This window comes from Penaeus monodon, chromosome 13 (assembly GCF_015228065.2).
Source record: "Penaeus monodon isolate SGIC_2016 chromosome 13, NSTDA_Pmon_1, whole genome shotgun sequence".
Taxonomy (NCBI): Eukaryota; Metazoa; Arthropoda; class Malacostraca; order Decapoda; family Penaeidae; genus Penaeus; species Penaeus monodon.
This window is the reverse complement of record NC_051398.1, coordinates 22,382,083-22,394,582: the sequence shown is the minus strand read 5'-3', so window position 1 is coordinate 22,394,582 and position 12,500 is coordinate 22,382,083. Positions and strand designations below refer to the sequence as shown.

The window sequence follows — 12,500 nt, the reverse complement described above, 5'->3', positions numbered from 1 at the left end:
TTTACACTATACCTTGTAAGGATTGCCCCAAGTTGTACATAGGTGAGACCGGTAAATAAACGTGATGTTAGATTTGCCAGAGAACCAAATGCGTGTTTCGTTCATTTCCGTGATGAAGCTCACCGGCTTAACTGGAAAACGCTAAAGTAATTCATAAATCAGCAAATTCGTGCGAAAGAAAAACGCTAGAATCTCCATTAATTAGAAAAATCCCTAATTTCAACTTGAGTTCTGGTCAATGGGGCTTGGATGATCTTACCTCCTCGTTAGTTAGCAAAGCCTTCCCCAGACTCTTCGACCTTGACCCTCCTGAGACCTGATTCAGCTCTTGTTCGTTCTGTTTCTCTTCCACTATATATTCTTGCCAAAATTCTCTCCTTGTATCCATTTCGGTTTATTACTCGCCTGAAGAGGAACTCGTGAAGATTCGAAACGTACATTTATTTCATTTCTAACTGTGGCTGTTTTCCTTTTCATCTTTGTCACGTTACTGTGTTTGTGTTTATATATATATATATATATATATATATATATATATATATATATATATATATATATATATATATATATATATATATACATATATATATATATATATATATATATATATATATATATACATACATACATATATATACAAATACATACATACAAACACACTTACACTCACACACAGGTATGCACACAGACACACACACACATATATATGTGTGTGTGTAAGAAAAAACACAATACAAAAACTATATTTATTGAAAATGTAGTCTCATTTTCAATAAATATAGTTTTTGTATTGTGTTTTTTCTTCCATAGCATCAGCACGGAAGAGTGCTTTTCCATTCATATATATATGTGTATTTTTGTGTGTGGGTGAGTACACACACACACACACACACACACACACACACACACACACACACACACACACAATGTATATATACGTACACATATATACATCTGATTTTGTCCGCTAAGGGGGCACTCACCACTATTAGTATTTATGTACGAAAAAACTGTAGTAAAGAGAGGAGAAATGGCTGAATTACCATTTGAGAAATAGTAAAAAATTGGGATGAAAGGTTCCATATCATTCCTGATGTAAAGTGATCTTTAAAAACTGTAAATTCGTATAATCGTATTTGTCTTCTCACAAGACAGTCCAGCAGTGTATTTTTTCTTCGGCTGAGCCGTAGACAAAAAAGCGTCAAAGTCATGGACAAAATCTGGGAGTCTATGATTTTTTTTTTGCAAAAGATAAATTTCTTAATATATGACCTTTCGTGAATAGTTTTTAATAATAAAAACAGTCACCTCATAGTTCATCAATACAGTGTATATAATTCCTTACATACTTGTTTACCTTGAGTCAGTTTAAGCAAGAACCATATATACTTGAGAAATTCAGCCCTCGTTCTATTTGTTGCGGGCCACTGCATTCAACCAGTTATCTAATTTTCCTTTAAACACTTCCAGAACTCTGAGTTGTGGTACACTACTTTTTGGTACACTATTAAACGGCCTTGGCTCAATAATTAAGAATTTTTGATTACACATTTTTCTTAAACGGGAGGTTCAAACAATTATCCCAGAAGGATAAAATGTTCTTCCCTGTTTGGGGAAATTTTCAGTGATCGTCCTTACATATATAATGCAGTATCTTTCTCTCTGTCTTTGTAAACAGAAAAGCATGAATTGTTTTAGTCTTAACCAATATCTAAGACCTGCCATGTTGTCTGATTTTTGAACCTGTTCTTGGAATTACTAGTGTTTTTCGTAGTGTTAGTTTGTCATCCCCTATTAAACTTCATAGTGTACTTATTTGTGTATTATCAGCAAAAGAAGTTAATATCTGCATTAACTTCTCCAAGAATTGAACTCTGTGGTACTTTACTTCTAACAACTGATTCATTAGAATAATATCCATTTATGATTACTTTTTGCTTGCGATTTGTTTGGAAATCCTGTATCCATATTCCTACTTTTCCTCTGATTTCAAAATCCTTTAGCTTATGGACTAAAATTCCATGGTCAGCTTTACTGATAGCTTTTGCAAAATCTAAATTTAATACATACTACTGTGAATAGGTTTCCTGTATACAGATGAGAGAATAGTTAACAGAGTGATGAACTAAGGTGTCAAAGAAAGGGAACTTGTCAACCTCCTATTCCACCTTAAAACGGATGGAGAGAGAAAAAAATCCGCCAGGAAATCCGAGAACAAGGCAAGGTCATGATGTCAGAAAGGGAAGACGTCGACATATCTCAGCCAAACCAAAGGACCAAGGGAGATGAAAGGGAGAAGTTCAGACTTGAAGTACTCCATAGGCAGGTTTGCCGTAACTAGATAGAGAGGAAATCCCATGGCAACACGACTGTGTGGAAACGACTCTCAAGGAAAAGGAACTGGACTCCACACACAGACGAATCAGCTGGAGGATGACGTAGGTAAGCAGGAGACGAGGATCTTCGGGGAGGAGCTTCCTCTGAAGGAAAGCAAGGACGTCATCAAACGGGACAGTGAACTGGGAGTCGACATCCAAGCTCATTATGGTCGCCGACGAGACACCACGGACACGGGAATTAGAACTCTGAGAGTGGCGAAGGTGACAAAGAAAGGGTGCCAAGAATGGGAATGAGAGACTGCGCGAGTCAGACGCAAGAGGGTGCACCACAGAATCCTGGGAGATGATGGGGCGCAGAGGCACAAAGAAGTGAGGGAGGTGAGAGCTGATGGTAAAATTTAGCACCAATGAGTTGATGGGGGCACTGGCCAGGGAGACATAAGTGGAGGCCCCACCCAACATGTCCTTGGCCTTCTGTAGGTAGGAAGCACAGTCAAAAAGGCAAAATGGTGACATCCTCCCGGTGCAGGCTTTGAAGGGTAACGCTTGGGAATAGAATGTTTAGAATGGAGGAGGGACTCGAGGGCCGGGATAAAAGCACCACGAACCAAGGAGTAGAGATGAAGTGTCAAAGGAAGAAAGACCAGCAGGATTTCGAAACTTGTCGCATTTTCAAAAAATCCAGTTTTTTACTATTATTCTTTCTTTCTTTATTTGTTATTTTTTAAACCATAAAGTTTGTAATTTTTAGCTTGACCTTTGTTCCAACCCTTTCAGTTTTGACTTATATTTCATTCCTTCAGTGGATAATTCCTATATATAAGGGTTTCTCCATAGATTTACCAAGGGTTTTGCTATTATTTCTTTACATCTTTTTAAGACTACAGGAATATAATCAGGTCCAGCTGCTGAGTTTGTTTCATTGTCTCTCTTTTTGCTTCAATAATGTATCTTTCATTGAGTTATATGCAACGACTTTGTGTTTTACTACTATCAGCTCTGAAATGTTTATCAATGTTTGTAATTATTGTTATATGCACACAAAAAGCTTTTTGAGGAGTTCAGGCATTTACTTCGAGTCAATTGTCCACTTTTCACTTTTTTATTTGTTGTTGGCATTGGAGCAGAAATTCTTTCTTTTCTGATTATGTGCTGACGCTTTTAATCGATCTTCTATTTACTTTATCCCCGACTTAATTCTTTCTGTTGTGTCATAATCAGTTGTCACAAAACTTCAACATATCTTGTCGGAATTTCGATAATTTGGTTAAGGTAGAAATCCTCAAAATCTAGAAGTAATTATGCTTGTTCTTTCTCTTCTCTAATAGCATTTGCTCCAAATCTAGTTTTCTTTTTTTTCTATTTGATGAAGGGAAACATAAAGTTGGCCATTTTTGCAATACCTTGGACCCCTGCAGTATTAATATGACAACTAACAACTTTTAATGCTTCATTAAAGAAAACAAGCTGAGTCAGGTAAGTTAGCGGTGAGAGTTTCCTCTCTTTCTTTTGTGTGAACAAGCATTCTACGTAGGACCAGTGCTTTCCAACCCCATTAACTTTCCTGTATTCTTGTAATTGACTTAATAAACTTCTTTTATGTCTCAGTTTTCTTGAATTTCATGTTTTCCCCTAGTAGTTGCCACTTCTATTTTCACTTTGTATTAAACCCTAATCGGTCTTGGTCTCAATGCATCCATTAGGCATTTGTCTTCCTTCCTAAAGGCACTTTCTGCTACAATGGCTTCTTGTTGTAAACTAATTATCATATATTTGATTATATTTTGGCCTTTTTAAAAAGTATCTCCCATTTCTGCAACATTTATATAAATCATCATCATCATTAAGGGGCTAACGCCGACGGGGGCGCATGACCGCATCCACCCTTCGCTTCCAGCCACGAGGATCCCTCGAGGTGAGTCTCCAGACAGGCCCTCGGCCCATCTCTAATTCCCTGCGACAGGCCTCGTCTAGCTGCCCAAGCCATGACCTCCTGGGTCGTCCCACAGTCCTTCTCCACCCAGGGTTGTCTCGCAGAGAGATAACCTGATGGGCAGGGTCGTCCACAGGGAAACGAGCTAGGTGCCCATTTAGCCTGAGTTGGCGATCCCGGATTATGCAATTAACAGGTCCTATGCCAGTCTATCGGTGTAACTGCCGGTTGGACACGTGGTCCTGCCAACTGTACCCCATGATCCGGAGAAGGGACTTGTTACAAAAGGCATCAAGACGAGACTCCAAGACACTGGATAGCGTCCAGGTTTCACTTCCATAGAGTAAAACTGGCAGTATCAAGGCCTTGAAGACACGTAGCTTGGTCCCTCTGCATAGGCACCGACATCTCTAATACTCTTGTTGATCGAGTTCATGGCTCCTGTTGCCAGACCAATCCGTCTATTGACTTCTTGGTCTGACAGCCCAGAGATATGGACTATGCTACCAAGTTGTGTAAAACTCTCTGTAACTTGAACGTCCTCGCCGCAAGCATGGATCGACTGAATGGGTTCCCCTAACAGGCCCCCAAAGTCCTGAATCTTGGTCTTGGTCTTGGTCCAGGAGACCTCTAGGCCTAAGGGCTTCGCCTCATTGCTAAATGCATCAAGAGCCGCCACCAGTGACTCCAAGGACTCAGATAGGATAGCAACATCATCGGCAAAGTCAAGGTCTGAGACCTTGATATTGCCTAGTGTTGCTCCACACTGACTTTGGCTAGTAGCTCTGCCCATTATCCAGTCCATACAGGTGTTGAAAAGTGTTGGTGCAAGGACACAGCCTTGCCTCACCCCTGAATTAACAGGGAAGAAATCCGACAGACCCCCACCACACTTTACAGCACTTTCAGTACAAGCATAAAGGCTTGCTATTAGGTCAATAATCTGTGTCAGAATTCCCCTGAGTCTCAGGAACTCCCATAGCTATTCCCGATGCACCGAGTCAAACGCCTTCTTGAGGTCGATGTAGGTTATAAGCAACCCTCGGCCAAACTCACGACGGCGTTCCACAATTACTCGAAGCGCTAGTATTTGGTCTATTGTGGATTTGCCAGGAGTAAATCCAGACTGTTCCAGTCTCTGATGCCTCAGTAGGTGGTTGCGGATCCGTTTCAGAAGAATGTGGGCGAGAACTTTGCCTGGTATGCTGAGCAGTGTAATGCCACGGTAGTTGCTACAATCCCAACGATCCCCTTTCCCCTTCCAGAGAGGGATGACCACGCCCTTCAGCAGGTCAGGGGGAATGGTACCAGACTGCCAGATGGCAGTCAGGACTGTATGCAGGCTCCGAGCCATAGGTTCACCCCCAGCCTTTAGCAGTTCAGCAGGGATATCACATATGCTTGCAGATTTCCCACTCTTCAGCTTGAAAATTGCCAACCTAACCTCTGTTAGGGTAGGAGGTTCCTCGCTGATGGGTGCGTCCGACACAGGTATTGTGATATCGCTTGCATCCAAGCTAACTGTTGGAGGGTCTACCTGGTACAACTGCTCAAAATATTCAGCCCAACGTTCACGAACCCCAACATGATCTGAGATGATCCGTCCATCCGCTGATAGGACTATAATATTTATATAAATACTCTGCCCTAAATATATCTTCTTTTTTTCTTTTCATTTCTTTTTTTAGTTTTTGAATTTCCTTGTCTGTCCATGATTAACAACCTCATCGTCTGTTGTTAACAGCTCTGTGCAAGACCTATTTATCTGCTCTTCTTTGTTTTGCTTGAAAATTTCAGAGAAAAGTTTCATTGCACTGTGCTCTTCCTTCCCTTCATACCTTTCGCCATTTAATTTCATCGTAAAGGCTTCCATTACTTTCAAAACATTTTCTTTCACCTTTTCTTCATATTTTTTCGTCATTATATTTTTTTTTCTTTTTTTACAAATAGCTAATCAAGAAAAGTGCATGATGGCGAAAACTAGTGTTAACATACACATATGAGGTAAGGTATATGGAACGTAAACTTATTCATTATTTATACATCATCATTTTGTGTATTCATAAACTAGAGTAGTTTTAGCATAAATTACATTTTCTATAATATATCCAACAGAAAACGGAGACGAAACAAATATTCTTGGGTAGCTTTAATATTGTAACCATTACTAAATATTATAAGGGTATTATGAACTATATATGTATGTATATATATATATATATATATATATATATATATATATATATATATATATATATATATATATATATATATATATGTGTGTGTTATGTGTGGTGGTTGTGTGGTGTGTGTGTGTGTGTGTGTGTGTGTGTGTGTGTGTGTGTGTGTGTGTGTGTGTGTGTGTGTGTGTGTGTGTGTGTGTGTGCGTGCGCGCGCGTGTGTGTGTGTGAGCGCGTGTATAATACATATTTATTTATGCACACACACACACACACACACATATATATATATATATATATATATATATATATATATATATATATATATATATATACAGATAGATAGATAGATAGATAGATAGATAGATTTCAGAAACATATATATTTATTTATGTTTATTATAGAAAACTATATGCCATATGTAATGAGAACGGTCGATTTTACAAAGGAGCCGTCGACTGTCTTCAGCAGAGCTCACCCACTGACAACATCTACCTCCTGACAACCATCCGCACAATAGCACAAAGGATGCTTGCTCAGTGTAGAAGATTTATCATAAACTGGGTTCCCAGCCATATAGGGATCAGAGGCAATGAGCTTGCTGACAGATTAGCCGAAATCGGCAGGGGTATGCCCCCAAATCCCATGATAATACATCAGAGCCGAAAATTACTTAGGAGGAAGTGTACGGTGGCGGCCAACTCCTTCCTCCTGCAGCTTCACAGAGAGGAAACGAGACATTCCCCCTCGGCCAGCTGGTACTCAGATGCCACAGGCTATGAACCACTGGCACTCTCTGAAATAAACAACAGAGGTACCGAAGTCATTCTGCACAGAATGCGCCTAGGTTACCACTGTGCATGGCAGATCATACAAACCATAGAACGTGAAGAGAGGTGTTGCATGCATTGCGGCGAGCCGAACGCCACACTGATACACTACTTGGAGAATTGCGTGCACACGCAATTCCTAAGACAAACCCCACAGAACACAGCCGTCGTGCTGGTAAAGAGATTATGCGAGATGCTTACACCACGGCTACAGGAGCGCCTGCTGGCAATCCCACCGCCACGGTAAGCACCGAGTGTCAGACAAACAAATGAGACAGCCATAAAAAGCTGACACAGGCCGGGCCATAAGTGAAAGGCCCGGGCGAAGCCAGAACTTCGCAAATCTCAAGCAAGCAAGCAAGCAAGGTCGATTTTAACATAAAATACAAACATTGTCGATAAAACCTCCAAAATCAAAGCCCGCGCAAATTTCAAATGATGATGATAGTGAGGATGATTATTGTTATTGTTATTATTGTTAATATTAATGTTATTATCATTATTATCACTGACATTTTTTCATAATACCTTCGCAAAGTCGATCGCCCTCTAGTACACATATATTAAGGAACTGTGTCGCAGAACCCCCCAAACCCCACATTCTTAGTCCCGATAGCAGCGAAGGGTATGAAATGCATCAGTGATATTGCGGGGTAAACAGGAAATAATATAATAACATAATGAAAATAATACCTCACTCCAGTGCTGAATACAGGGTGCTCTGCCCCCTGCACCTTTCCAGGAAATCAAAGAATCCTCCGCGTATTCACGGCAAGATAGAGCGTAAGACCTCCATGTGGGGCGAACATGGCAATATATTACCTAGGAATTGTAAGTACTAACCTGACTGAACGTCGTGGATTTCTTTCTAGGGCAGGTCACCTGAAGAACTCCGGGGACCTCATCAGACGTCTTCAGAATTCCGGGTGTAGAAATAAAAAGCTTGCCAGTTTTGATGTAAAATCCCTCTTCACCAATGTACCCACAGACGGAGCAGTCCGGGCAGTCGAGAGGGTCACCAGCTCCATGACAGACGCAGAACTCCCGCTGCTGAGACACCACTTCGTTCGCCTAGTGAAGTTATGCGTGGACTTCGGCTACTTCGAATTTGTTGGGGAAGAATACCAGCAGATTAGTGGTCTCGCCATGGGCTCCTCCTTGAGTGCCGTCATGGCTTGCCTGTTCATGGAGACGCTGAAGAGGGATAACTACAGGGATATAATCGGCAAACATTCAACTTAGCTTCGCTACGTAGATGACGTCCTCGTCATTGTCCCCAGGAGGTCGTGCTTGCAACATACGCTAACGCGGCTCAACTCCGTTCACGAGAAAATCCAGTTCACCGTGGAGGAGGAGGATGATCAGAAACTACCTTTCCTGGACACTCTGATCCATCGGGGTGACGATGGCCTACGTTTCTCTGTATACAAAAAGCCTACAAATAAAGATGATTATATCCATTACTACTCCGACCCACAGAAACAAAACGAAATCTGGTGTTGTGATTGGCTTCTTCCTCAGAGCATTGAGGATCTGCAGCCCTGAGTTTCTCGAGGATGAGGTTGCCTATATAATTTGTTTTTTTCATGAAACACAAGTATCCCAGAGGCTTCCTGCTAAACCTCAGAAAGAAGGCGGAGAGCATACTTATAAAAGCAGACCCGGCACCCTCTTCTAGTAATGTTCTCATATTACCGTCATGCAACATTTCCCAGGCGATCAGCAGATACTTCAGCAAGAGAATCGCCAGCACATCCGGGAAAAAGATACATGACTTAATACGTGACAGAAAGCAGCCCAAAAGCAACCCTTGTAGTGTTGTACATCGCATACCCTGCAGCGGTTGCGATACAGCATACTTTGGGGAAACAGGCCGTGGTTTCAGCACCAGGATCAGCGAACATCGAGCTGACATCCGTCACCAAAGGACTTCCAGTGCCATGGTGGTACATGTAGATGAAGATGGACATTTACCGAACTGGAAGGAAGCAAAAATAGTCCATGGAGGAATGAACAAACTAGAAAGAAAAATTATGGAAGCACATACATCACGACGGAGAGTAATGTCAACACGGCATCGGGCAGGTTTAAATTATCCAAGGTCACGGCAACAATTATGCAAGCAACGAATAGGAGGTCACAGTCATGCATTTTGTCAGCTCACGTCTGATATATATTTTCTATGTAATTTCTCTGATTTATGTATTTCTGACGAAGACGCAATCAAAACCGGTCAAATACATCTCTTGTATTGTGAAGATATTCATTCTCATTCATACCTTTTCTACATTTGTCAATATGAATACGGTTCATATATATATATATATATATATATATATATAAGTATATAAGTATATATATATGTGTATATATATACACATATACATATATATGCGCACACACACACACACACACACACACATACACACACACACACACACACACACACACACACACACACACACACACACACACACACACACGCACACACACAAACACACACTCATGTATGTATATATACATACATATAAATATATAAATGGATATGCTGGGGGGAGGGGTGCCGTCCCCTCCACCCAGCAATCGAGGCGGGCTATGGGTCTCGTTGGGAGGGCAAATATTGGGGCGCAGGATGGGAACGAGAGTTACTCGTCCCGCCTGCGCCCTGGCAGGCGCCAACCCAGCATGAGGCCTGTGGGGCAGAGCCCAAGGGAAATCCACCCACAAGCGGACGTTGGGCCCCACAGCCTGACGAGGTATCTAGATAGGTGCTTGGAATATCCGGTCCTTGCGGCAGGACGAGCGGTTACCTCTGCTATCGAGGGAACTGAAGTAGTTGGGAGTTGAGGTGGCTTCCCTCTCAGAGGTGAGAAGATCTGACAGTGGCACGATCAGTATGAGTGGGTACACCTACTACCGGTCTGGCAGTGGCGATGGTGATCATCTCCAGGGAGTAGCCATCTCCAGCCGACTTCAATCCTCGGTAGTTGAGGCAACACTGGTTGATGAGCGTATTATGGCATTGAGACTGAAGCATGCTTTTGACTTCGTGTCTCTTATTGCTGTGTACGCTCCTACCGTTGTTTGCAAACTAGATGTGAATGAAGCGTTCTATTCTAAACTCACATCCGTGGAAGACAGTTGTCCTCAGCAAGACATTCGGATTGTTCTGGGCGACTTTAATGCGGTATCCGGCTGTGATCGAGCTGGCTACGAGATATCTGACGGCCCCCTGGCTCGGGAGCTGATCCCAGCAGCGAGAACAGCCTCTTTCTCCAGGACTTTGCTAAATCTCAGAGATTGAGGATTTGACTCTGTTATCAGAGCTACAGTCTGCATCGCTGGACATGCTATAATGATATGGGTACTGTGGCCAAGGAGATCGACCACATTCATGTCAGCACTCGCTGGATGATCCTTCAGCATATGTGATATCCCTACTGAACTGCTAAAGGCTGGGAGTGAACTTATGGCACGGGGCTTGTATGCAGTCTTGACTGCCATCTGGCAGTCTGGTTCCATTCCCCCGACCTGTTGAGGGCCGTGGTCTTCCCTCTCTGGAAGGGAAAAGGGTATTGTTGGGACTGTTGCTTGTAGCTTACATCGACCTAGGTGCATCGAGAATCGCTATGGGAGATTCTGAGGCTTATGGGAATTCCGACATGGATCACTGGCCTAATAGCAAGCCTGTATACCGGTACTGAAAGTGCTGTAAAGTGTGTAGGGGACCTGTCGAACTTCTTCCCTGTTAATTCAGGGGTAAGGCAAGGCTGTGTCTTGGCACCAACACTTTTCGATACATGATGGACTGGATATAGGCTACTATCCACAGTCAGTGTGGAGCAACACTGGGCAATATCATGGTTACAGACCTTGACTTTTCCGACGATGTTGCTATGTTATCTGAGTCTCTGGAATCATTGGTGGCAGCTCTTGATGCATTTAGCAATGAGGCGAAGCCCTTGGGCTAGAGGTCTCCAGGACCAAGACCAAGATTCAGAACTTTGGAGCCTGTTAGGGGAACCCGTTCAGTCGATCCATGATTGTGGTGATGACGTTGAAGTCACAGAGAGCTTTGTATACCTCGGTAGCGTAGTCCATGTCTCTAGGCTGTCAGGCCAAAAAGTCAGACGGATTGGTCAGAGAGAGAGAGAGAGAGAGAGAGAGAGAGAGAGAGAGAGAGAGAGAGAGAGAGAGAGAGAGAGAGAGAGAGAGAGAGAATATATATATTACATATACATACTATACATACATATGTATATGTATTTATAGACATACACATATATAAACACACACACACACACACACACACACACACACACACACACACACACACACACACACACACACACACACACACACACACGCATATATATATATATATATATATATATATATATATATATATATATATATATATATATATATATATATATATGTTTATTTATTTTATTTTATTTATTTTTTTCCAACAGTCATTTATTCCACTGAAGGAAATATGCCCCCCTCAGTTCACTATTGAGAGGTTATTTGGCAGTACCACCCTTGCCTGATTGAATGACCTTCCTAATCAACCGCAGTTCGGAGCGCTAATACTTTTACCACGGCGGCGACTTCCTCTACGACACCTGCGTTTGACTTTTCAAGGCGATATGTCGTTTTCTCGCCGTGAAATCGGCTCGAGCCAATAGTCGGAGCGCAGGCATTTTTCCGACGTATATATGTATATATATGTAAATATATGTATATATATAGATATATATGTAAATATATATATATATATATATATATATATATATATATATATATGTATGTATATATATATGTATATGTATTAAAGCACACACACACACACATATACATATATATGTATATTTATATTTATATTTATATATGTATACACACACACACACACACACACACACACACACACACACACACACACACACACACACACACACACACACACACACACACACACACACACACCGCGGACACACACACACACACACACACACATATATATATATATATATATATATATATATACATATATATATATATAATATATATATATATATGTGTGTGTGTGTGTGTGTGTGTCCGCTGTGTGCGGTGTGTCGTGTGTGTGTGTGTGTGTGAGTGTGGTGATGTGGTGTCGTGGGTGTGTGTGTGTGGTGTGTGTGTGTATCATATAATAATAAATTATACGATGCTA

At 41.6% G+C, this 12,500-nt stretch overlaps 1 protein-coding gene across 1 annotated transcript in view; it reads left to right on the top strand.

The window, feature by feature from the left end:
• LOC119579889 overlaps nt 1-1,478 on the top strand; it is an 8,667-nt gene extending 7,189 nt beyond the window's left edge. Inside the window, exon 5 of the mRNA XM_037927739.1 lies at nt 1,471-1,478. Coding sequence (XP_037783667.1) covers nt 1,471-1,478 — 8 coding nt within the window. The remainder of the gene's footprint in view (nt 1-1,470) is intronic.
• Nucleotides 1,479-12,500: the final 11,022 nt, after the last annotated feature.